General features: G+C 55.9%; 10 protein-coding genes across 10 annotated transcripts; 5 read left to right on the forward strand and 5 right to left on the reverse strand.

Moving 5' to 3' along the window:
* The first annotated feature begins 901 nt into the window (after positions 1–901).
* Positions 902–5,668, forward strand: PHACADRAFT_256720 (uncharacterized protein). Its single transcript, XM_007396076.1, has 14 exons — positions 902–1,012; positions 1,076–1,130; positions 1,185–1,246; positions 1,302–1,346; positions 1,398–2,611; positions 2,671–2,768; positions 2,820–2,924; positions 2,982–3,041; positions 3,093–3,342; positions 3,397–4,736; positions 4,786–5,143; positions 5,197–5,372; positions 5,427–5,539; positions 5,594–5,668. Exons 5-10 carry the CDS (start codon positions 1,417–1,419, stop codon positions 4,020–4,022), a joined length of 2,334 nt encoding a protein of 777 aa, XP_007396138.1. The 5' UTR covers positions 902–1,012; positions 1,076–1,130; positions 1,185–1,246; positions 1,302–1,346; positions 1,398–1,416; the 3' UTR covers positions 4,023–4,736; positions 4,786–5,143; positions 5,197–5,372; positions 5,427–5,539; positions 5,594–5,668.
* Positions 5,669–5,834: 166 nt separating this feature from the next.
* PHACADRAFT_161872 (uncharacterized protein) lies at positions 5,835–6,029 on the forward strand (the record flags this gene model as incomplete). Its single annotated transcript, XM_007396077.1, has 1 exon — positions 5,835–6,029. The coding sequence occupies one exon, from the start codon at positions 5,835–5,837 to the stop codon at positions 6,027–6,029; it is 195 nt and encodes a 64-aa protein (XP_007396139.1).
* Positions 6,030–6,031: 2 nt separating this feature from the next.
* PHACADRAFT_256723 (uncharacterized protein) lies at positions 6,032–7,096 on the forward strand. The gene is made up of 4 exons (XM_007396078.1): positions 6,032–6,225; positions 6,279–6,335; positions 6,391–6,830; positions 6,883–7,096. The coding sequence occupies exons 1-4, from the start codon at positions 6,057–6,059 to the stop codon at positions 6,979–6,981; spliced, it is 765 nt and encodes a 254-aa protein (XP_007396140.1). The 5' UTR covers positions 6,032–6,056; the 3' UTR covers positions 6,982–7,096.
* PHACADRAFT_28832 (uncharacterized protein) lies at positions 7,093–8,407 on the reverse strand (the record flags this gene model as incomplete). Its single annotated transcript, XM_007395182.1, has 2 exons — positions 7,093–7,221; positions 7,271–8,407. 2 exons carry the CDS (start codon positions 8,405–8,407, stop codon positions 7,093–7,095), a joined length of 1,266 nt encoding a protein of 421 aa, XP_007395244.1.
* Positions 8,408–8,896: 489 nt separating this feature from the next.
* On the reverse strand, positions 8,897–11,695 carry PHACADRAFT_256725 (uncharacterized protein). The gene is made up of 14 exons (XM_007396079.1): positions 11,589–11,695; positions 11,257–11,532; positions 11,024–11,191; positions 10,833–10,967; positions 10,221–10,776; positions 10,114–10,169; positions 10,028–10,056; positions 9,909–9,978; positions 9,652–9,854; positions 9,530–9,600; positions 9,414–9,479; positions 9,201–9,360; positions 9,055–9,140; positions 8,897–8,994 (listed from the first exon to the last, which is right to left on the reverse strand). The coding sequence occupies exons 1-5, from the start codon at positions 11,679–11,681 to the stop codon at positions 10,420–10,422; spliced, it is 1,029 nt and encodes a 342-aa protein (XP_007396141.1). The 5' UTR covers positions 11,682–11,695; the 3' UTR covers positions 8,897–8,994; positions 9,055–9,140; positions 9,201–9,360; positions 9,414–9,479; positions 9,530–9,600; positions 9,652–9,854; positions 9,909–9,978; positions 10,028–10,056; positions 10,114–10,169; positions 10,221–10,419.
* A 322-nt stretch (positions 11,696–12,017) lies between these two features.
* PHACADRAFT_121751 (uncharacterized protein) lies at positions 12,018–13,208 on the reverse strand. Its single transcript, XM_007396080.1, has 4 exons — positions 12,818–13,208; positions 12,419–12,764; positions 12,298–12,363; positions 12,018–12,243 (listed from the first exon to the last, which is right to left on the reverse strand). Exons 1-4 carry the CDS (start codon positions 13,129–13,131, stop codon positions 12,127–12,129), a joined length of 843 nt encoding a protein of 280 aa, XP_007396142.1. The 5' UTR covers positions 13,132–13,208; the 3' UTR covers positions 12,018–12,126.
* A 41-nt stretch (positions 13,209–13,249) lies between these two features.
* On the forward strand, positions 13,250–13,511 carry PHACADRAFT_184590 (uncharacterized protein; the record flags this gene model as incomplete). The annotated part of the gene is made up of 2 exons (XM_007396081.1): positions 13,250–13,280; positions 13,333–13,511. Coding segments are annotated over exons 1-2 (189 nt in total), but the record flags the coding sequence as incomplete, so codon positions are not given.
* Positions 13,512–13,737: 226 nt separating this feature from the next.
* On the reverse strand, positions 13,738–17,344 carry PHACADRAFT_209352 (uncharacterized protein). The gene is made up of 12 exons (XM_007396082.1): positions 16,868–17,344; positions 16,677–16,802; positions 16,392–16,623; positions 16,128–16,333; positions 15,888–16,079; positions 15,609–15,833; positions 15,292–15,558; positions 15,069–15,239; positions 14,835–15,014; positions 14,677–14,778; positions 14,493–14,624; positions 13,738–14,436 (listed from the first exon to the last, which is right to left on the reverse strand). The coding sequence occupies exons 1-12, from the start codon at positions 17,222–17,224 to the stop codon at positions 14,344–14,346; spliced, it is 2,283 nt and encodes a 760-aa protein (XP_007396144.1). The 5' UTR covers positions 17,225–17,344; the 3' UTR covers positions 13,738–14,343.
* Positions 17,345–17,810: 466 nt separating this feature from the next.
* PHACADRAFT_28838 (uncharacterized protein) lies at positions 17,811–18,242 on the reverse strand (the record flags this gene model as incomplete). Its single annotated transcript, XM_007395183.1, has 1 exon — positions 17,811–18,242. One exon carries the CDS (start codon positions 18,240–18,242, stop codon positions 17,811–17,813), a length of 432 nt encoding a protein of 143 aa, XP_007395245.1.
* A 784-nt stretch (positions 18,243–19,026) lies between these two features.
* On the forward strand, positions 19,027–19,416 carry PHACADRAFT_144669 (uncharacterized protein; the record flags this gene model as incomplete). The annotated part of the gene is made up of 1 exon (XM_007396083.1): positions 19,027–19,416. The coding sequence occupies one exon, from the start codon at positions 19,027–19,029 to the stop codon at positions 19,414–19,416; it is 390 nt and encodes a 129-aa protein (XP_007396145.1).
* Positions 19,417–20,716: the final 1,300 nt, after the last annotated feature.

Consider the following 20,716-nt stretch of genomic DNA (forward strand, 5'->3'; position numbering starts at 1 on the left):
AGATGAGTAAAACCTCCCGCGAACGGGGACCACGGCAAGCGTGTGTGGAGGCCGTTGCGGTGACTAATGAGAGGAGGACAGGCAGCCCTGTTGCGGATCGCATGCTTGCCATCGGGTGCGCGATGCTGTGCAATACCAGCGTTGTGGATCCACAGTCTTTATCATCGGCACGGAGAGGCCCGGAGACGGTACTGAAGTCGAACACCGCCGGTCACGCCCAATTTGCTGGTCAATGCGTGGCGCAATAATACGGGGACCCGGACAGCCGTGCGAGTGATGCGAGCTGTCTTCTGCCTCTGTAACAGGGTGCATTGGGCGACGTCGGCGTCCATGAGTACAGCACTGGCTGCGCTCGGTGAGAAGCTGGCTGATGTCTGCTCCGCCGTCGGCGAGTGCGAAGCCAGGGGTGGAGGAGGGGGCAACACCGGGACCGCACAGATCGAGCGGGTATCAAAGGCGACCCGGGCGTTTGGCCACAAGGGGAAAATGGTATAGTGACCGATTCGGGGTCCGAGGCGATTGACTTCCGCAAGATAACCGCCCGCCGGTTAATTCGCATCCGGCGTTTCCCCAGGATGCGTCTGTGACATTTGTGACGCAAGCCACCTAGATTAGGAGATAAACACTGCCCTACAAGGTTACCGGCGGCGGTTCCTGTCACATATGTGACAGTAAACCGGTGAATTCTCCGTGAAGCGTGACTATCGCCGCGTTCGTGCCCATACACATCAAACACACTCAAACCATCCTCGCCCCCCGTCTTCTCTCTCGTTTCTCCCCCACCACCACCTACCATCCTCGCGCTCGTCGTCCGCGACAGCGAGCGCACCTTTTTTTTGCTATCTTCCGACTATCCCCGGCTGTCACCCTCAACGCTTGATCCCCGTGTAGAACATACCCCACAGTATTCTGCCTTTACCATGGAACAGCCTGTGTCCGCTGCGCGGTCTTCGCCTACTCCAGGGGTTTCGGCCTCAGCATCGACGTCTGTGTCAGATCCTGCAAAGCAAAAGTACGCACCATCCTCCACTTAATTACTCGCTCATATCCTCAACACGTGCCCGCCGGCCTCCAGTAAGCCTGCTGTCGTCAGAGGAGCAAGAGCATGTACCGTTTGTAGGGCAGCCAAGGTAAGCCTCCGACCCTGCACCCTAATCCACTATCGCTGATAGACGGCCTTGCAGATGAAGTGCGTGGGTGCGGAAGAAGGTCAGCCTTGTCAGCGTTGCAAGCGCTCGGGTACAGAGTGAGTTGCCATTCCTCCAAATGACCGATAGGTCATCCACTCATATCGCCGTTAGATGCATATTCGAGAAACACCGCCGTGGGCGCAAGCCAGGCTCCAAGTAAGCTTAAACCATGTGACTATATGCACTCATCTTGAGCATTGCACTCAGGCTGTCCGAGGCGTCCAAGATGCTCCGCCGGTTGGAGAAGGGTCTCAACAGCGCAAAGCTCAAGTCACAAAATGCCGAAGCTACTGCTCTGCCTTACTCTTCAGAGGCCAGGCCGTCCGACCGCTTCCCGAACAATGAGCTTCCACCGCTCAACTTGCCTCCAGATTACGAGGGCGGCCCTCTGTCCAGCTCGTCGCGTACAGGCAATGAAGAGGAAGGTGAGGAATCCGAGAAAACGGAAGACAACAATATATTTCCCCAGGAGCTCATTTCAAAAGAACAACGTAATTCTAAGTTCTTCAAGACCATTCTTAACCCTGAGCCCTACGAGCCGCCGCCGTCGAGGCCCACGTCCGAACGCAGTCAGACAATGGATGAACCACGCTCGCGTTCACCCCATGTCCCCCGCGTTACCGAGCCGCCCTTGAGTGCTCTCTCAGGTCTCCAGGCCCTTCAGGACCCCATTGCCGCCGGAATTGTGGACGAGAGGCGTGCAGAGATCCTTTTTGATCTGTTCTTCCTCCGCCTGAACCCCTTCATCAATCTCTTCGACCCCGCCTTGCACACCGTCAACTATGTGCGCTCGCGTTGTCCATTCCTCTTCACCACCATTATCATGGCATGCTGCAAGTTCTTCGCCGAGGAGCTGTACAAACACGTTCGGCAGCTGGCGGGTGAGTTTGCGGTCAAAGCTTTCGCCGAACAATGGAAGCGCGTCGAGGTTTGTCAAGCGTTCGCGTGTCTCACCTACTGGAGGGAGCCCGACGACAATCGGACCTGGACGTACATCGGATATGCCTGTCGGATGGCCGTGGAGCTTGGACTCAACCGATATGTGGAAAAACGTTCGCCGGAAGAAACGGACCGACAATTCCTCGAGCGCCGCAACCGCGAGAGGACGTATCTCGTGCTCTTCGTCCACGACCGCAGCCTCAGCACGCAGACAGGACGCCAGTGGATGCTACCCGAGTGCGAGCTCGTCCGACACTCTACGGCTTGGCACGAGGAAGGTGGGACGCCCATTCGTCCCGAGGATGTCATTGTTGCCGCGTTTGTCCAGCTGCGGAGAATTGCCTCGGAGACTACGGAGGTATTTGCGTCCAACAGAGGCGCTCAGGGTCAACATACGGACATGAACTACGACGTCTTGCTGCGCAATTGTAACGGGAAGCTGACGCAGTGGGGTGAGACATGGCAGCAGGAGATGCAGCGAGGTAGGATCTCTCTTCCCGTTCTGTCCCAGGGTGATCGCTGAAAGCGTTGACGCCCCCAGCAAATGGCGAGAAATTCCACATCGCGTTCCTGAGCTTCTTCCGGCTATACGTGCGGCTCTTTTTAAATAGTTTCGGTATCAGCGGACCATTGTCGTCGGTGAGTGCTTGGTCGCCGGGTGACACACACAGGCTCATAGTTGTGCCCCAGAATACCCGTGCTACTCCCAGCCTCGCAGCACTGTCTGCATGCTACACCAGTGCGCTGGAGAGTTTGCAGATCGTTACGAAAGACTTCGCTGGAATGGCGATGCTGGTGAGTGTGCCCGGGAAGCTAACTTGAAGAAGTCGCTGATGTCCGGGGAAAATCTAGCGCTATGGCCAAGAGTCTACCACAGTGATGACGGCCTACGCTGCCGTCTTCCTGCTGAAGGTATTCAGCTTTTATGACCCTGCTGAGGGCTCCACTCATTCTTGTCGGCAGCTGTTGAGGAGTTCCAATACGCTCGCTCAATTGCACGAAGGGGCCACTGAAGAGATTCACAGCACAATCTCCAAGACGGCTGATGCGTATCACGAAGCGTCGACGTTATCGAGCTCGTCGAGTGCCGCGGCATATCATGCACGCTTCTTGAAGGCGCTAGTTGCAAACGACACTCTTCGCGCAAAGCAAGCTGAGAAAGACCGCTACCAGCAGCAGCAGAGCGCGCGTTCCAGCGAGTCCCGCTTCTCAAGTAAGCAAATTTTTCTGCTGAGCCCAACTAACAAGAAAGCTGATGATGTCACAGCATCGTCGTATTCTTCAGGACCCTCATCGGTGCACTCACCTCCGTCTATATACCAACAGCAGCACTCGATGCACGTTGACCATCATCCATCGTACCACTTCTCCACTTCGTCATCTGCACCTCCACCTCCATCTATGTCTGGTTCGTCTCATAATCATGCCCACCTTCGCGACTCAGAATACCCTTCCGCGCAAGATTCATCTGTGCGCAGTAGCATATCAGGATACCCCTACGCCAACAGCTCACCGCAGCACACGCTCCCTCCCCCTCCCATCCCACAGACCCAACAGCACGCATCGTCATACAGCTCGCCGCCACAACAGCCCGCATACGTCCCGACCGAGTCCGACGCAACGTACTATCGTACAATGTTCCGCGAGCTCGGCTTCGGCGAAGGTATCGAAGGTGGTACGTATCCCGCAGTGAACGGGTTCGCGCTCACGATGCCTGATGGCGGCGGCACGTTCGGGACACCGCATACCGGGGCATCAGGCGGGATGGGCTATCACGAGCCGAGCCATACCGGGTACACGCACACGAACCCGACGAGGCACCACTACCACCCATACCCCCCGCCGCCGTACAGCAGCTCACACAATGGCTACGGTGGAATGGTGTCGCGATAGTACTGTCCCCCCCTCTTTCCAATATGGTGTCTTTCCTCTAATCTGATGAGACTGCGCACTGTGCTGGTTTGTCTGTCCTTTCCTTGCTATCCTGCTACGCCTTCCCTGTTGTTATCTAGCTTACGCCCTTCACGACTGAATGCCCAATTTCATTTCTACACGACTGCTGTGATGCTTGTTTTGCTTTCCTTTATTCGTTCACGACGGACATGCCTACTTGTTGACTAATTCCTAGACTTGTACACAGCTACCCCATCTCGCGGTGCCTCTGCGTAATTATGCTTTGTGTCATTCTAGGATATACCACACAATGTATCTTCCGCTTGCATATCCCAAAGCACGAGGTTGCTACGTTACACGCGCAATTCCTACGACTCGACGCCGATGTAGAATACAATGAGCTGGCGGCCGACAGCAGCAGCGATACGGGGGATGCCTTTGCCGCCGACAAAGTCGAAATCGCGCACGTACAGCGGACGAGCCTCAATGCTAAACACGGTAGGCTGCGCCTGCAGGTAGCTCGTATTGTAGACATGGATGACAGCGCCCTTGGCGGTACTGTTGGTCGTCACAGCGAAGTATTCCGGGTAGGTCGTGCACCAGCGGAACCTGGTCCCGCCATCCGGGAAGGTCGGGCCCACGACATTCGGCTTGCCGCCCTGCAGCTTCGAGAGGTCCCAGAGCGAGAAGCGCGAGCCGTATGCGGCGCCAATACTGCAGGCTCTGTCAATGAGTGACGTATGCTACAAAAGATGAGACGCACATGTCCACAGAGTCGCGTCTCCACGCAACGCTGCTCGCATAGCGGTTGGGCACGCCACGGACGGTGTCGCTGAGTGCGCGGGGCTCGACGAGCTCGATGACGCTTGAGTTGCGCCAGGAGGCCTGCTCGTTCTCCTCAGGGTCGGTGCGCCAGTCGGTGAGGAAGATGTTGCCGCGTGCGTCGGCGATGAGGAACTCCTTGCTCGTACTGGGGTGTGCGGCGACGGTCGCGAGCGGGTATGGGAAGCTGATCACGTATGCGGTCGGCTGTGGGCGCGGCGTAGGCGAGGACAAGGGCAAGCCGGGAGAGGCAATGTGTAGTGTTGGTTTCAGATCCCATACCATGAGCATCTTGTCGTCTATACCACAGCTGCATCAAGAGAAGGAAATGTAAAATGGGTGGGCGACGGACCGGATACCGTCGCGACATATCGCCAGCTGTCGTCGGAGTGGCCGCCGCAAAAGGCCATGTCGTTCACCCGGCCGTGGTGGCCGCTGAGGCCACCGCCAAACGAGAACACGTCCTCTGACACATCACGCGATTTCGACAGATGGTACAGTCCAAAGTTTAAGCCAGCGGCTGCCAGTCTATCAAACGCATTCGTAGAAGCTCACGCGACAAGCGAAGGCAGCTGTACGCACTCTATTGACCACTCGTCCGTGGTTGATGGTGAGGTGCAGCGCGTCGACCACGCAATTGCGGTAATTCTGCATCCTATGTAGAAGTCGGCGATAACCCTGGCGGACGTCTCTGTCTATCTAGATGAGTTCAGAGCGTGCGCGGGCAATACAACGCGGGACGGGCATACGGTAAGCAGGACCTGTACTGAGTGATCCCCACCAATGGCAATCAAGTCTGGAGCATCGTCACAGTTTGCGCGCACGACGTGTACTTCGGAGCCGTGGTCGTATCGGATATCCATGGGGAGGTAGTGGAGAAAGGTAGAGGTTCTGGCGCTTGAATGGGCGTCCCGCCGTAGTTCCATATATGGGAGGACGAGCGCACATGGCCGAGACAAGATGAACAGGACTGATGAGCAGATTCGGGCTATGTCTCCCAGTAACCGCAAGTATCCCAATCCACTCCTCTTCGTCGGTGTCTCGCTCGCCTCCTACGCTGCTTTCTACTACCTCATCCAGCACCGCGAGGCCACATACCCCGCATCCCGGCAGGCCCGCCAACGCGACAGCCCGCTTATCCCTCCCATTCACCCCGAGGACCTCTCCAAGGACAAGACGCGTTAAGACCCCGTTCTTGTCGCCATATACACGATGCCCGGTGTTATAGAGAAGATTGCCGATGCGCTGCATATTCCCCACCGTCACCGCCAGGAAGCACCCCAAGCTGCCACCGCCACTGCTGCTGAGACCACAGTATCGACACCTGTCTTAGACGGCGAGAAAGTCGTCGTAATCTTTGTGCTAGGAGGCCCTGGTGCCGGTGAGTGGACCTCATGCTTTCCGCTTTGTATCTATTCCAAGCGCGTATCGCAGGAAAGGGCACACAGTGCGCCAACCTCGTTCAGGACTTTGGCTTTTGCCACCTGTCAGGTACGTTCTTCCCGTCTCAGTCGTATCTGCCGTCCTTTATACTCTCGTTCTGCAGCCGGCGACCTCCTACGCGCAGAGCAGGACCGTCCGGGCTCTGCGCACGGTGAGATGATCCGCACATACATCCGCGAGGGGCAGGTCGTGCCTATGGAGGTTACAATCAAACTCCTCGAGAACGCGATGCGCGAGGCCCTCCAGACGCGCGGGGATAGCGGCGCCGAGGGTTGGACGGACGGCCGCGGCCGCTTCCTGATCGACGGCTTTCCGCGCAAGATGGACCAGGCTCTCAAGTTCGAGGAGGATGTGTGCACGCCGCGCATCGTTCTCTTCTTCACAACGACCGAGGATGAGATGCTCAAGCGCCTACTCAAGCGCGGGGAGACGAGCGGCCGTGAGGACGATAACGAGGAGAGCATTCGCAAGCGGTTCCGCGTGTACCACGAGCAGACGATGCCTGTCATTGAGCACTACAACAAGCAGGCCAAGGTCGCTGAGGTGTGTTCTATTGTGCAATTTCGACGACTTCATTGCGCTGACGCCTTTACAGATCGACTCATCTGTCACAGTCGAGGAGGTGCATGTTAAAGCAAAGGAGATCGTTGCTAAGATCATCTCGGGCGAGGTGACACGGAACGTCACTGCATGAACGGACATACCATGATCTGCGGAAGGCTGAAACTGCTCCTAATACCACTCATACAAACACACGGATGCTCAAGGATGTAGGCTTGAATAATAATGATACATGACTTTAGATTTAAGCGTATGCGGAGACCTTAATCTCTCCAAGGTCCTGCAGTGCTTGACATAGCGCCTTGCCACCTTGCTCAATCTGTAGGATCTCACCGTCAACGCAGATGAGATGTGCAGCTTCGTCGTCTTCTTCCTGTAAAGCGGGTCAATGCCACAGTTAAGCTAAAAGAGTATGTACTGACCGGTATCCATTCCCATCCGTTGCATCTGAAGTATTCAACTACAGTCGGCCCCTCCCCTTGTCCTTCCACAATCTCTCCATTCGATCCATACCGCATCTTGATGTGCGCACCGTCACGATAAGCTCCGCCCATGACAGTCATGCACTTCTGCGCGAATGCTTGCCTGCTTTGCTCCGAGGCATCTGAGATTGACGGATCTCGCAGCGGGCGCACTACCACGACGTCCATTGTCGCGGGACTGGACAGCGATGGGGGAGGGAATGTGCTCTGCTTGGGCACGACGCGGAACGTCGGCTCCAGCCTGTCTGCGTTTGTTGTACTGAGGAAGTATGCGAACGGGCCATCGAGCTCGACGATAGTGCCGCCAAGTGATGTCTCGCCGCCTCCGGACAACATGAACTGGTCCTTGACGGGGTCATAGACCTCCACTCCCGGTGTCAGCGTCGCGCCGGGCACGGCGGGCGGGGACACGAAGAGACGGACGCGGGCGCGGTACCAACGCGTGATATTCTGCTGCGCTGCGAGCTTGAAGCGTTCTACGCCGGGATGCGTCGCGCGCAGAGCCTCGGAATCGTGCAATATGGAGGCGTGCAGCGCGGTCGAGGTTACAACTGCAGCGATGGACGTGCGCGCGTCGGCAGATTGCGGTGCGGCGCTCATCGATAAGAGTGTAGTCCGGGCAAGTGTGAGTGGGCGTGTGGTCATTGCATCGACAAGCAGCGACTGCAACGACTGCGTTTTGGACGCCAAGAGTTCTTCGCTTTCCCCGGGTGTTGGGGGGAAGAGCGAGGCATATAGCGCGTTGGCAGTACCGCAGGGGACGAGGGCGAAGGTGAGCTCTCTGAATCGGCCGTGTAGCTCTGTGGGCCCTACGTGATCGACGGCATCGAGGATCTCGTGCAAAGTCCCGTCTCCTGATCCAAGGACTATGTCCAATCGTTGCTCCGAGATGGTGTTGAGGAACTTCACGACGACCTCACCCGCGTGCCCCGGGCTCGCTGTCGGTACAATTTGAACAGGCTCGTGTCCATGTTCACGTAATACGGGCAATAATTCGTGTTCGAAGAATTCGCGTGCCTGTCCAGCACCTGCGGCAGGATTGTATAGGACTAGCAAAGTGGTCTTCCTGGGCACCATGGTGGTCGATATCTGAGTTGATCATGTCCCGATACGCGCTCCTCGACTATAGTGAAACTATCAAGCATATTCGTCCCCACAAAAAACCGGCTCTATTATGAGTACATATGTGTGCGCGCGCAACCCTCAGGGCTGCCATGATATTTGCTCACCGCTGTTTTGCTGCTCGACTAGAGAACTTCAGAAATGGTTGTAGAGCACCCCTGAGTGGACTAAAAAGTCGCGTTGTGTGGCAGAAACGCGAATCAAGAGGTGAGATATATTGTGAGAGGTAGGTGGTAATTGGTCTGAGAGAGGTAGAAGCTCTGTTTGAGAGCTAAGTTACGGGTCTACATAAATGCGAGGACCACTGTCATCCACAGCTCAGATCTAATCTAGTTGATCCGCTAGCTTGATTTAATCTTATCTCGACCCCGCACTGCGGGCCGGCCTACGGACGCGAGGCCAGAGGATGTTCTCCAGCTACCTCCGTCCCTCCCTCCGCAAACCATTCTTGTCCAGAACGTTCGCCATGTCATCAGCACCTACCTTCAAACCTTTTACTCTTGCGCTCATACAGCTCGGTGGAATTGGCGCAGACAAGGCCGGTGAGCGAGTCTCGTGGGAACATCGCGTGCACATACTCAGACTAGATGATCTCCATGCAGCAAACCTGAAGCATGCACATGAAATGGTGCTCAAGGCGGCAAAGGGAGGATCTAGTGGGAAGAGACCTGATCTCATTGTGCTCCCTGTGCGCTCATGCACCCACTGAAGGTAGCCCTGGCGCGACTGAAGCAATTCTTGATCATAGGAATGCTTTAACTCACCTTACGGACACGTCCACTTCCCGATTTACGCTGAGACCATTGGCTATCAGCCGGGCCAGCCGTACAATGCAGACAAATCCGAAAGCGAGTCTGTCAAGCTGCTGTCTGCGGTAGCCAAGGAAACAGGAATATGGCTGCTGGGTGGTACGTATGCATCCGCTTTACTCGCGCCAGGAATTGAACACGTGTATGGATAGGTTCTATTCCAGAGAGGACTCCAGAGGGCAAGGTCTACAACACCTCAACGGTCTATAACCCGAAGGGTAGGTCTCAGTGCACTCGAGAGCCGTGTCGTACCCATCTTGTCTCATAGGCGAGCTTGTTGCCACACATCGCAAGGTTCACCTCTTTGACATCGACATCCCTGGAAAGATCAAATTCAAGGTTAATTCATCCCTCTACTTGTCTGTCCGCAACTCATGAGCACTCCTGCAGGAAAGTGAGACTCTGACAGGCGGAACGACAATGAACTACTTCGACACGGACTTTGCGCGCATTGGTCTCGGCATATGCTATGATATCCGCTTCCCCGAGCTTGCCGCCATTGCGACGCGCCAGGGTGCCCAGATATGCATTTACCCCGGCGCATTCAACTTGACCACAGGTCCGCTGCACTGGGAGCTGCTTCAACGCGCTAGGTGATACGCCACACCTCTCTCCTGGGAAGGCTGCTTATAGGGCAATCCCTCTAGGGCAATCGACAACCAAATCTTCTTTGCCATGTGCAGTCCAGCGCGGGACCTCAGCGCCGAGTACCATGCCGTAAGTATGGCGCGCAGTTTTCTACGGTCTACCACTGAAGAATTTGTAGTGGGGCCATTCCCTTGTCTCGGATCCAATGTAAGTCTATTACTCGTGCGGTCGGTCGTTGTCGTACTTAGCGACGGTTACTTCCAGGGGTAAGGTTATCGGCGAGCTGCAGCACGAAGAAGACATCTTGTTTGTCGATATTGGTACGCCATTCGCTTCCATCACCCCTGTTACCTCACTGAGCAACCCACCAGACCCCGAAGTATTCCACACGACCCGCACAGTCATCCCTGTCACGACCCAGAGACGTTTTGATGTATATCCCGACGTCAGCAAGGGATTCTAAGCACATTCCGACGTACAGCCATATACTGTACGATGTTGGATCAAATATAGACGTTCAGCAATCCGAAATTACGGTGGTCATGCGGCAGGAATTGTCCCAGCGCACGTCTAAAGCTTTGACACTTTCGCGTCATGGCGCTTTTTAAGCTCCACGACCTCCTCGACGCTTGGTAGCACAAACTCATACTTCCACAGCCACACGCGTCCTCCACGTTTTTGCACCTCGCCCTCGCTGAACCCCATCGCCTTCCACCTCGCAGGGTCGCGTTCTTCGGTAACACTCGTTACTAGTGACTTCTTGGTCGCAAACACAGGATCTGTACCCAGGAAAGGCGAGTGTGATGGGTAGAGCGCCGTCGTAAGGTCATCGTAGCCCGGTGCAGTAATCATGAAGTGGATGTGTGACGACCGATGCGGATGCCGTCCTAGAGCGTGCAGGAAGTCGCCAATCGGACCGTCGCTGGGCTGCGGACCTAGGTCAGCCATGACGTTCAGTCTGTGAACCTGGGCTAGGGACGCACAATGGGATATGCGACCGGCAGGATACCGCGATAGCTGAAGTGCCCATTGGGCTCAGCAATAATACGTGCCCGGTCGTTGATCTCAGGCCTATTGGGATACTGCACATCGTATAGGCCGTCGCCGTCTGCTTGCCACTGCACGCGTAATGTTCAGCATCCCGACCTCATCCACAGAGCACGGGATGCCTTACCATCTCAGCTTTAGCACCCGGAACACCCTGGCCCTTGGTATCCTTGACCGTTGCCTCGAAATACATAAGCTCGCCGGCGGTATTTGTGGATGCTACAGATGAGCCGGAGGGTAGCTCAGGCGCGTCGTCGGTCTTAAATGGACCGGGTTCACAGCCGTCCGTGCAGCCCTGCAGTACCCAGTATCAGCACCATTACACTTTCATATGGGCACAAGAATACGAGAAGGGCGTACAGATGGCTTGGGGTGGTTGAGCTCGTCGATGAGCGCGCTGAGGCCGAGGCAGTCGCTGAGGAGGATCAACTCGTTCTTGTACTCGGTGCTCTCTTTGCCCGCGCGCGTGAGGTACTCGATTGCACGCGTCCACTCGCCGTGCGTTGGCTGCGTCTCGCGCGCGAAGGCGTGTAGATGGTTCACGAGCGACGTGAAGAGCCCGAGGGTGCGCTTGTCCGGGCACAGCTGTGCGTGAAGCTCGTTAACGTGGTCCGTGATAGTGTAGTTGGTACCTTCCTGCGGCAGTATGCGCGTTCAGCAGCAGGGCATAGCAAGGGCAGGAGATAACTGACCCGGAAGTCCTTCTCGAGGGGCAAGTCCCTGGGAATCTCGTGCTCGAGCTGGGCGCGGATGGCTTTGCCCACGCGCAGCGGGTCCTTCATCATGTCTACGGAAGACATCCTGGGCAGCCCCTGTATGTGTTGGGTTGAGAATTAGCGAAGACATGGGCCATGTCGTCCTTTATATATTCGCCGCGTCCTCAGCGGTGTGTCTCACGCATCCGTGTATAGGCAATTGCTCTCAGACTGTCCGGAGGGCGGACGATTGTTTTGGCCAGGTGGTATCACGGACGCTATGCATTCTGTACTACGAATCGCATGCTCCTTACGGGCTCAATCTTCCGCCTATGGTATGTATTTTGCCGAACAAGCCTGGAGCCTACCCTCAGGTCCGGGTCTCTGGGCAATACGACAACCGACACCCCGTGCAGAGTGCTTCTGGGAACAAGTGCAGCAATGAGTGCAGGAAGCATCCTAGTGATATCAGCAGTGGGATTCTGCCGTGAGAGTACATTGCTATCTGTGCACTTTAGCTTTGCTACAAGACCGATCATCGATTCAGGACTAGCTGAGCGCCATCCTCCACCTGGTCAGCCAGAGCCCGGTCCAACTCTAACCGTATTCTCTCATCTATGTCTTCGGCCGAGAATCTCTCGAGATAGAGGTGCTGCTGAAGGGATCAGAGCGTTCAATGGAGTTGGTACAAACCTGCTAGACGCACCATTTCATCAGAAGAGACGCCAAAATGCGGAGATAGCATGTCGAGAGCGCGTCCTGCAATGATAGTCTACCGTACATCGGTTAAAGCGTCTCTATTTGGCAGGAACAGGCGGGGACATTACCTTCTGGAACCAGAATATTTTCTCTTCCTCGCCTTTCTCCTGCGTACGCACCTTGACGTGCAGCTTCTGGTCAATAGGGACAGACTTGTTTTTGTCTTTAGGATCACCAGCCTGCGCCTTGTGGCGCATCTTCATCAATTCGACCTGGCGAAGCTGAGCAGCCTTCTTCGGATTACTCGGAGGGGCCTTTCGCTTTGCTGGAACGCTCGACGATGATGCGGGGCTCATTGGTGATACGGCGGTTTGCGTGGGGAATATCTTTGCAAGTATCGCCTTAGCTGCCTCATTCCGCTGAGGCTCGGCTTCAGGTTTAGCAACACACCCGTGCGTCGCTGGGTCACGGTGGCTGTTATTGCAGTAGAAATACCATATAATGTACATCGTCCAAGTACCTCGTACCTCGCGCAGAACGCCTTTTGACACTGCAGACACAGGGCAGGTGTCCGTCCCTGCATATCATCCTTCTCCGCAATGAACGCTTCCAAGCTCAGCTTGTTGCACTTCTCCGCCGCGCACCGTTGCATCTTTTTTGCCGGTTCGCCTGGCTGCGGGGTATAAGTCTCATTGATGAGGGGACATGCGTGCTCCTCTGGCTGGATATGTTCTCTGCAGAAGAGGCGTTCGCAGCGACATTTGATAGGTAGAAAGTCGTTCACGTTGCAACGCTCGAGAGCACAATGTGCACCCACATCGGGAATACCTGTCGCAGACATGGCGCTGCTAGAAGTACAGGAGCCAATGGGGGAGGAGTGCGCAGTGCGCAGATAATGGTGGTCGGAGACGAAGCGTCGGGCGGCTCACGCGTGGCTCAGCACCCGGCTCTCTCTCAACATCACTCCACTCTCGAGCCATGAACATTATCGTGCGGGACTTCCACACATTTTAACGCATGTTTTTGCTGACAGATACTGTAGGAAACACTGTTTGGGCGCACAATTACACCTGCAGAGCGGCTGCGGCAACACCAGCGTGCGCTCGCCAAAGCACAGCGCGAGCTCGACCGCGAGCGGACGAAGCTTGAGCAGCAGGAGAAGAAGCTCGTCGGCGACATTAAACGCAGTGCAAAGGCCGGACAGATCGTTAGTCTCGCTGTGTCCTAGTCTCGAGCCGTGCTCTTACAGCGATGCCCGCACAGAATGCGTGCAAGGTTATGGCAAAGGACCTCGTCCGCACACGCCGCTACGTCCAAAAGTTCTACCAGATGCGCACACAGCTCCAAGCTGTTGGCCTACGGATACAGACCCTCCGAAGCAATCAGCAAATGGCCGAGGCAATGCGCGGCGCCACAAGGGTATGCCTCTCCCCGCGCACCCCACACCCGATACTGATATCGTAACCAGGCCATGGGTGCGATGAACCGCGGGATGAACCTGCCGCAGATCCAGCGGATCATGCTTGAATTTGAGAAGGAGAGTGCGACAATGGACATGAAGGAGGAGATGATGTCCGATGCGGTTGACGATGTCATGGACGACTCCCTCGAGGACGAGGAGGAGGAAGGTGACAAGATCCTCAAGCAAGTCCTCGACGAGATTGGCGTGGACATCTCCCAACAGGTACGTGCGATGACTATCCCTCATATGCTCCACTCTGTTGACACTTGGTTGTCGGATAGCTCACGGACGCGCCAAGTGGCCTAGCGATATCTTCACCGCTTACTGAGCCAAAACAAGCCGTTGTGATGGGTGAAGGCGGCGGCCCTTCCCACACAGGTGGCGGAGATTCTGGCGGAGGCGTGTCGGACGAGGACGCGCTGCAGGCGCGCCTTGATGCCCTTAGGCGGGGCTGAGTTTGTTCCACAGCGACTAATATGCAGCTCGCATGAAAGATACCCTGTACCGAGAAGATGCGGATAATTCATTTACGAAATTGTATATTCTGATTCGATGTATCATGCCGGAGCAGGATAGATAACGCAAAAGGCTTTAGACACGAAGTCCGGCAACAAGACGAGCTTCGTGCTCGTTCAGCTTCCATGAGATGCCTGAGCCGTTGTAAAACTCCTCCACGTCCTCCTCCTGCAGCAGCTCAATCAGCGGCGGTATCGAACAAGAAACTGAAATAGCAAACTCACCGAGTCCAAATTGAGAAGCGTCGCAATCTGCTGCAGACGCAAGAACTTCTCTCTGACGTCTCCAAAGGCCGTCTGAGATGACAAATACGTCGTGATAGCTCGCAGGTCGCGATCAAAGCGTACAGCACCGAGCTGGTTTCATGTTCAGAATGTTCGACCGGCTACAATCAGACGGCCGCATTACCTCAGTATACTTCAATGCCATCACAAATTTCTCCCAGGGGCGAACCAGCACGTCCAGGGCCAATCCAAAGAATAGGCGGAAGTTGCTCTCAGTGAAAGTGTCCTTGGAGAACCTGTTAGCAGCGCCTATAGGAATTTAGTCTCTGTTAGGATGCATACCTTGTAGCCTTCAACCAGGCCTTCCCACGCTTTGACGAACCGCTTCCGGACGACGTCGTTTATCTCGGCCACAGCATAGCTGGCATCATCCAGCACGTACGAGACGTCCTTGTACACGTCTGGGATGAACATGCGCAGTTTAGGTCGCAGTAGCTGGTTGAAGAGTTGCTCGATGCCAGCCTGGGTGTAGTGGTTAGCAACGACAGCAACCGGCGTAGGAAGAGCAAGACGTACCCGCAGCGTTGAGCGGAAACGTGGGACGAGATTATTGAATGAAGATATAGCGTCTTTCACTTGGTCCGCTTCGCTGTCTAGGAAATTTTGTGTAATGAGAGTTGACGAGCACAACTCCCTGGTCAGCCGTTCCATATGCGACGAGGAAATATCAAGATCATTAAGTAGTATCTGGGCGTCCAGTTAGTGGGCGAGCGAGAAGCAGTTATCGAACGCCGCTCACGATGAAGGCCTGCCGGCTCTCTTTCTCGCCTCTCGCTGAGGGTCCTGAGCCACCAGTCCTATACACATCATCCAGCTTTCTCTTGATGACACCCGCGTAGTCGCGGTCCATGGCCTCGCGCAATGCCTCCGAAGCCTTTTCGACTATCTTCACGGTACCGGAGGACAGTAACCTCGATAGGACAACTTTCAGGATGTAGAAAGCATCGTCAGGCGTGGTGGTGATAGCTGGGAGCTGGGAGAAGTCGGGCTTCGATAGGCTGTGCGCCTGAGACGAGTTATATGGATGAAATCAAAGAAAGGGAGAAGAGTTCTCACCTTGTCGATGATAGTACGACTGTACCAGACTTCCATAGGTACGTAATAAGTGCTGAGGGTATCTTCCATGAGCTGGCGTGATGACGATGCCTCGATGGCTTCTAGTGCGTCCGATACCCCCGTGTCAACCGGTTCGAATGCTTGGCTCCTGGCCGTGGGTGGCGGCTGAGGCGTCTGCGGGCGTGACCTATCATTGCTTTGGTCCTCGTCCTCGTCCTCGCTATCCTACATGGAAACAGCTAGTGAGTACGCGTGATAAGAATTGGCTACCATACCGACCTTCAGCCTTTCATAGAGGAACTTCCGGAACAGGCTCCATCGACCTGCCATTCCGGCAACCTCCGTGAGCACTCTGTCGATCTCCCTTGCGTCCACTTGGTCTTCGTCCACGGCACCAGCATGGGAAGCAACCCGCCGTATGGGTGCAGGCGTATTCAGAGATTGGAAGGAAGGGTTCGAAATATCTGCAAGCTAATGTGCGATCAACAATGGTATCAGAACGTGAAACAAACGGCATACTTTGCGCTTCATTGCTCGCTCCTCTTCCCAGCCTTCAATGAGATCTTTAGTCACCCTGTCGGACTCTTGCAACAGACGCTTAAGCACACTGGTCATCTTGCCGAGGCCATAGTACTTCTCAACCACAGGCTGATGTTGATCTACAATCATCGCGACACTCTCATAGAGAGCAGTCAGGGCAGTGATATAGTAGAGCGGTGACGAGGCTAGATGGGGAAGAAATAGTTGAGAGGAGATCGAGTAGTAGGTCCACGGGCCACTTACTCTTCGCAGAGGCCGGGGCACGGACTTTCACAAGGTCAACCACAAACGAGGCGTAAGCCTGCAAACCCTCCTCTTCCCATCCGATGGCCGGAAACAGCTTGAAGAAGCGCGTCGTGGCAGCAGCGTCCCTCGACGTCGAGACCTTCTCGAACTGCTCGCGGAAGATCCTGAGCAGCTGTTCGCGGACATCCTGGAGCGTCTGCGCAGGCGGAAGGGGGCTCTCTGCGCTGGGCTGGGGTTCAGCACATGAGAGCGCGAAGCAGACAGCGGCGGGGTGGTACGCACCACCGAGGACTCGGCGAACGCGCCCGAGGTCACGTCCAGCGGCAGCGTCATCGCTCGCGCGCAGTGCCGTGTGGCAGACTCCCAATCTTGCGATTCCATGGCGGACTGGAGGGCCATCAGCGAGGACTGTAGGAGTAGGCGGCGTGTTCTGCTTCAGTTATGGCGAACGGCGCGCATGGGTGGTATCTGACCTTCAGTTCCATCACCTGCCCGACCCGCTCTCCGGCCTCTCTCACCCTCTTCATCTCCTCATCCAGTAGCCGCACGCGTCCACCTACGCGATCCGCCGTCTTCGCCGTTGCAGTTACAGTCCCAGAGAGCATATATGCCTCAGAGTACAGTTCATTGAGACGCGGTTCGAGAGACTGGAGACGCGTCAAGGCGTTGATGATAGGTTCTCTGTCGGAGAGCAGTTCGGATAGAGAGCTTGAAAGCTCCGTCTCCTCTGCCTCTAGTGCCGACAGCGAAGATAAAATCTCCGAGAGGGACGTGAGTGTCCGCGGATCTGGTCTTTGGGATGTGCCTTGCGTCTGCATCTCGATTGCCATTATTCAGAGTAACAGAAGAGAAGCACAGAGCATGCTATGGCTAGGTTTCAAAGGGAGATCCAGATGGGGAATTGGGACGTAAAGTCGTAGTGTCAAGGATATGGTCTGGGGTATAGCTGCGGGCGTCTGCATAAGCTCGCTTCGAGATGCATGTAAAGAGTCAACAAAACATAAGATTGCACTGGTTCGGAACTAAACGTATGACTGCAAATAACACAGCGCATGCTAGTTTCCTCGCGAAGTTGGAACTCTTCAAGCGAGTACTTATCCCGAGGACCACGGAAAGGTCTGCGCCAGGAGTAGTGTCTCCCTCCCTCGGGGCCCTGCAAAAAAGGTTAGTAGTGCACATTCCTGAAGACTGAAGGTCTGTCGCCAACTCGATGTTGTCGAGTGGTCATTCTATGGGCGCAAATATTGTTAGTACGGACGAGGTGCCGCGTGACCCCACAAATTACGAAGGGTGATATGCGGGCATCAGGAACTTAACAAGCTTTGCGCTCTGCAGCTGTTGCGCTGGCGGAGACTGAGAGGAGACAGAGAAACAAGGAAGAAAGGCGAAAACAGAGGGGAAGGGGAGGTTGCTTGGCTAGAACCAGTTGTCACGCACCGACGAGTGCTGGTTCTCGCGGAGAGGCTCTGCCAGGCTCGACTCGCAGTCGTCATCGGCCGGGCACTGAGAGTCGCAGCGAGCTTCAGTCGCATTAACGGGAACAATGCCCCACTTTCCTCGGAAGTGAACGGGGTGAAGCTTGTGTGAAGGCTTTTTGTGTGAGGGCGACGGGGAACCGGCACTAGAGCCCGCCGACACGGAGGACACGGACGACGTCGACGGCTTTCGTTCACGCCTTGGTACGGGAGGCGTTCGGGTCAATCGATCGAAGGATCCGTAAACTATGGCAGGATCGCGACGAGCGTCCTCGAGGGAGATGAGATCGGGGCGGGAGTTAAGATTGGAGAAAGGAATGAACGGAGGAGCCTCTGGGGCGAGCATATGGATAGGCATAGCATAGTACTGCATGATAACGAGAGGCAAAGCAGGAGATGTGCGTAGGAAGCTGCTGTTTGAGAGACGAAGAGATAGCTGAAAGCGACGTATATCACACAGAGGTTTATATCATCGGTTCACGGAAATGCTAGCAATTCTTCTGCTGTCAGCCTCCCCCTGCCAGGCATCGAGATGTCGAGCATCCGGCGTATGGCTTCGAGGCCCTGGAGCCTTGTAACCCCTTTCTGTGGGTCCCCTATACTGTCGAGAAGAGTCAGCACTGCCGATGATCCCACTAGTACGAATGCAAAATTAAGAGCGAAAAATAAAGAGCCTTGTGGCGCGGCAGTTGCCGTGAACCCCGGCGCGCTTTACCATGGCTCGTACAGTACTTGCCACCGTGAGATGGCGCACTGAGGCCTATGGGCGACTGTTCTTCAGCTGCAGCAGATCTTCATCCGCATGTACAGGCGCATTCACTGTACAAGCACTGGCGACGCACACTTCAACATGGGCATGTATCGCTTTTGGCCCCTGGCCAGGCCCGGGGGGCTAAATTCGATACATTGCTTCCCCCGAGCTGAAGTAATGAATCGACCAGGAGCCAGCTTCTTGGGATAGGAGCCAGATGTTAGCTTCGCAAGAGAAGCAGTCGGACCCAGTCCCTGTGCTTCTCCCGCGAGGCTGGCAAGCCAGCCACGATCGAATGTGAGCCTCGCCTAAGGTACATAGGACGAGTCCCTCGCCTCTCGGTCCTCCAGTATACCTCGTATCCGCACCACCCCTGCACCCACGACTTTCCACATCTACCTGCATTATGCCTCGATTCAGCTCTCTTCGCAACGTCCTTCGCCGGTCGAAAGACATCGCCCCAGAGATCGACGACTTCATGTCCAGTTCCTCCTCCATCCCTCCTACCCCGCGCCCGGAGTTCCCCTCCATCCCCTTCGTGTCGCTCCACCGCCGCCCGGGACTCATCTCCCTCGCCGAGGCTCAGCGTACGCCGGAGATCGTCTACCACTCCGTCAGCTCCATCCCGGTGCCGACCCACGAGCCTGAGCTCGAGTTCCCGGCGCACAGCTACCAGATCAAGCTCGTGCCTCTGGCAATCGCTGCCTGCCGCCGGGACATCAAGTACCGTCGGGAGGGCTTCGAGATGATGGAGGCGCGTGCGCACATTGAGGCGGTCCGCGCAGATCTCTTCTAGGTGTGCTCTCCGTTCTCTTTGCTCTTCGCCTGAGCTGAGGAGCACGACGCTCCGACGACGCTATGGGCTGGGTCTTCGGGCCTGGGGAGGCTGACTTCTCGGATGCTGCGAGCCTGTCGGGCGGCGGAAGTTGACGGAAGTGCGCAGCCGTCAATGGAAGCTGACTGGTGGACGAGTGGCTGACGGGTCGTCACCGGCGTCGTGCTCGTACGTGCTTGGTCTGGCGGGGGCCGAAGGCGGGCGGAAGTGCGCAGCCGACCGCTGGAGGTTTTCTCTGGGCTGAGTGCGAGCGGGTGTGAGGTCGGCGTCCTCTCCCTTTTTTCTGTTTTTCCATCCTTCCCTTTTCACTATAAAATTTCACAAATTTCGAAAAAAAAGTGTCTAGGCTTTCTCTTGCTCTCACTTCTCTTTCTGGTCTCGGTCTCGGTCCCCCTCTCCTACCGTTCTTGGGTCTTACCTATTCTACTCCCGCGACTCCGCATAATACTCTGGACCTCAAGGGGTCCGGGGCTATCCCCTCCACTGATGCTTTCTTGCCCCTGCAGGTCAGCCAACCAGGACCCTCACTGCGCGCGCTGGACTCTGGATCATCGGAGCTCTGCGGTACGCTCGGGGTGTGTCCGACGGTTGCCGACGTTGGGCACTCCCCGAGAGTTCTATTCTCTGTCTCGCGTATGTGTTGTGCTGATCTTGCCTCCCCCCTGTTCCCCGTACGCCTGATTCGACTCTAGATCGTCGGAGCGCTGTGATACGCCTGGGGCATGCACAACGGTACACAACGTCATGCACCCCTTGAGAAAAAAAAATTACTCTCCTCTTATATGCATATTCTGATCGTCCACCCCCCTTATATTTCTCTTAGCTTACAGGGTCTCGGAACGACGAGGACTGGGTGACGGTCTGGCCAGCCGGTCGCCCAGTCGGCGGTGCCATCGGGCAGAGATCGTGAGTACCTCCAGTTTGTTCTGGTGATGCGCAGAAACTGACGTAGTGGCGACAGGCTCTGGCCCTCTGGCACCATCCTGAGGGAGGGACGGCCGCGGCGCGAAGATCCTAGCCTGCGGCTGTTCTGGCGCAGACCTTTCCGTGGTCCTCAGGATGAGTACTCGCGTGCGCGTGGCAGGCAACCGTCTGGTTGCTCGCTACCGCAGCGAGGAAACAAACATGCGCTTTCTCCTCGGTTTTCTTTCTTTCTTTTCCTTCTTTATTTTAAGTACTACTAACGTAGGGTAATGCACACCTGTCTCTCCTCGATCAGAGCTGTCCTGTACTTTAACGCGGCTTACTTGAGCACGGGCGC

Source organism: Phanerochaete carnosa, assembly GCF_000300595.1.
Source record: "Phanerochaete carnosa HHB-10118-sp unplaced genomic scaffold PHACAscaffold_5, whole genome shotgun sequence".
NCBI lineage: Eukaryota > Fungi > Basidiomycota > Agaricomycetes > Polyporales > Phanerochaetaceae > Phanerochaete > Phanerochaete carnosa.

Excerpts from the sequence above, each read along its gene's own strand:
- PHACADRAFT_256720 (XM_007396076.1), top strand. The coding sequence starts at position 1,417 with ATGCTCCGCCGGTTGGAGAAGGGTCTCAACAGCGCAAAGCTCAAGTCA. Across the intron at positions 2,769-2,819 it reads TCAGCGGACCATTGTCGTCG|AATACCCGTGCTACTCCCAG; the intron begins GTGAGTGCTTGG and ends GTTGTGCCCCAG. Across the intron at positions 3,042-3,092 it reads CTGCCGTCTTCCTGCTGAAG|CTGTTGAGGAGTTCCAATAC; the intron begins GTATTCAGCTTT and ends TCTTGTCGGCAG.
- PHACADRAFT_256725 (XM_007396079.1), bottom strand. The coding sequence starts at position 11,681 with ATGATGAAGGACCCGCTGCGCGTGGGCAAAGCCATCCGCGCCCAGCTC. Across the intron at positions 11,192-11,256 it reads TCAACCACCCCAAGCCATCT|GGCTGCACGGACGGCTGTGA; the intron begins GTACGCCCTTCT and ends TGGGTACTGCAG. Across the intron at positions 10,777-10,832 it reads TGCCGGTCGCATATCCCATT|CCCAGCGACGGTCCGATTGG; the intron begins GTGCGTCCCTAG and ends CTAGGTCCGCAG.
- PHACADRAFT_209352 (XM_007396082.1), bottom strand. The coding sequence starts at position 17,224 with ATGGCAATCGAGATGCAGACGCAAGGCACATCCCAAAGACCAGATCCG. Across the intron at positions 15,240-15,291 it reads AGAGCCGGCAGGCCTTCATC|ATACTACTTAATGATCTTGA; the intron begins GTGAGCGGCGTT and ends CTGGACGCCCAG. Across the intron at positions 15,015-15,068 it reads GTTTCCGCTCAACGCTGCGG|GCTGGCATCGAGCAACTCTT; the intron begins GTACGTCTTGCT and ends CACTACACCCAG.
- PHACADRAFT_121751 (XM_007396080.1), bottom strand. The coding sequence starts at position 13,131 with ATGTCTGCGACAGGTATTCCCGATGTGGGTGCACATTGTGCTCTCGAG. Across the intron at positions 12,364-12,418 it reads AAATATTCTGGTTCCAGAAG|ACTATCATTGCAGGACGCGC; the intron begins GTAATGTCCCCG and ends GATGTACGGTAG. Across the intron at positions 12,244-12,297 it reads GCGTCTCTTCTGATGAAATG|CACCTCTATCTCGAGAGATT; the intron begins GTGCGTCTAGCA and ends TCCCTTCAGCAG.
- PHACADRAFT_256723 (XM_007396078.1), top strand. The coding sequence starts at position 6,057 with ATGCCCGGTGTTATAGAGAAGATTGCCGATGCGCTGCATATTCCCCAC. Across the intron at positions 6,336-6,390 it reads TGGCTTTTGCCACCTGTCAG|CCGGCGACCTCCTACGCGCA; the intron begins GTACGTTCTTCC and ends CTCGTTCTGCAG. Across the intron at positions 6,831-6,882 it reads AGCAGGCCAAGGTCGCTGAG|ATCGACTCATCTGTCACAGT; the intron begins GTGTGTTCTATT and ends ACGCCTTTACAG.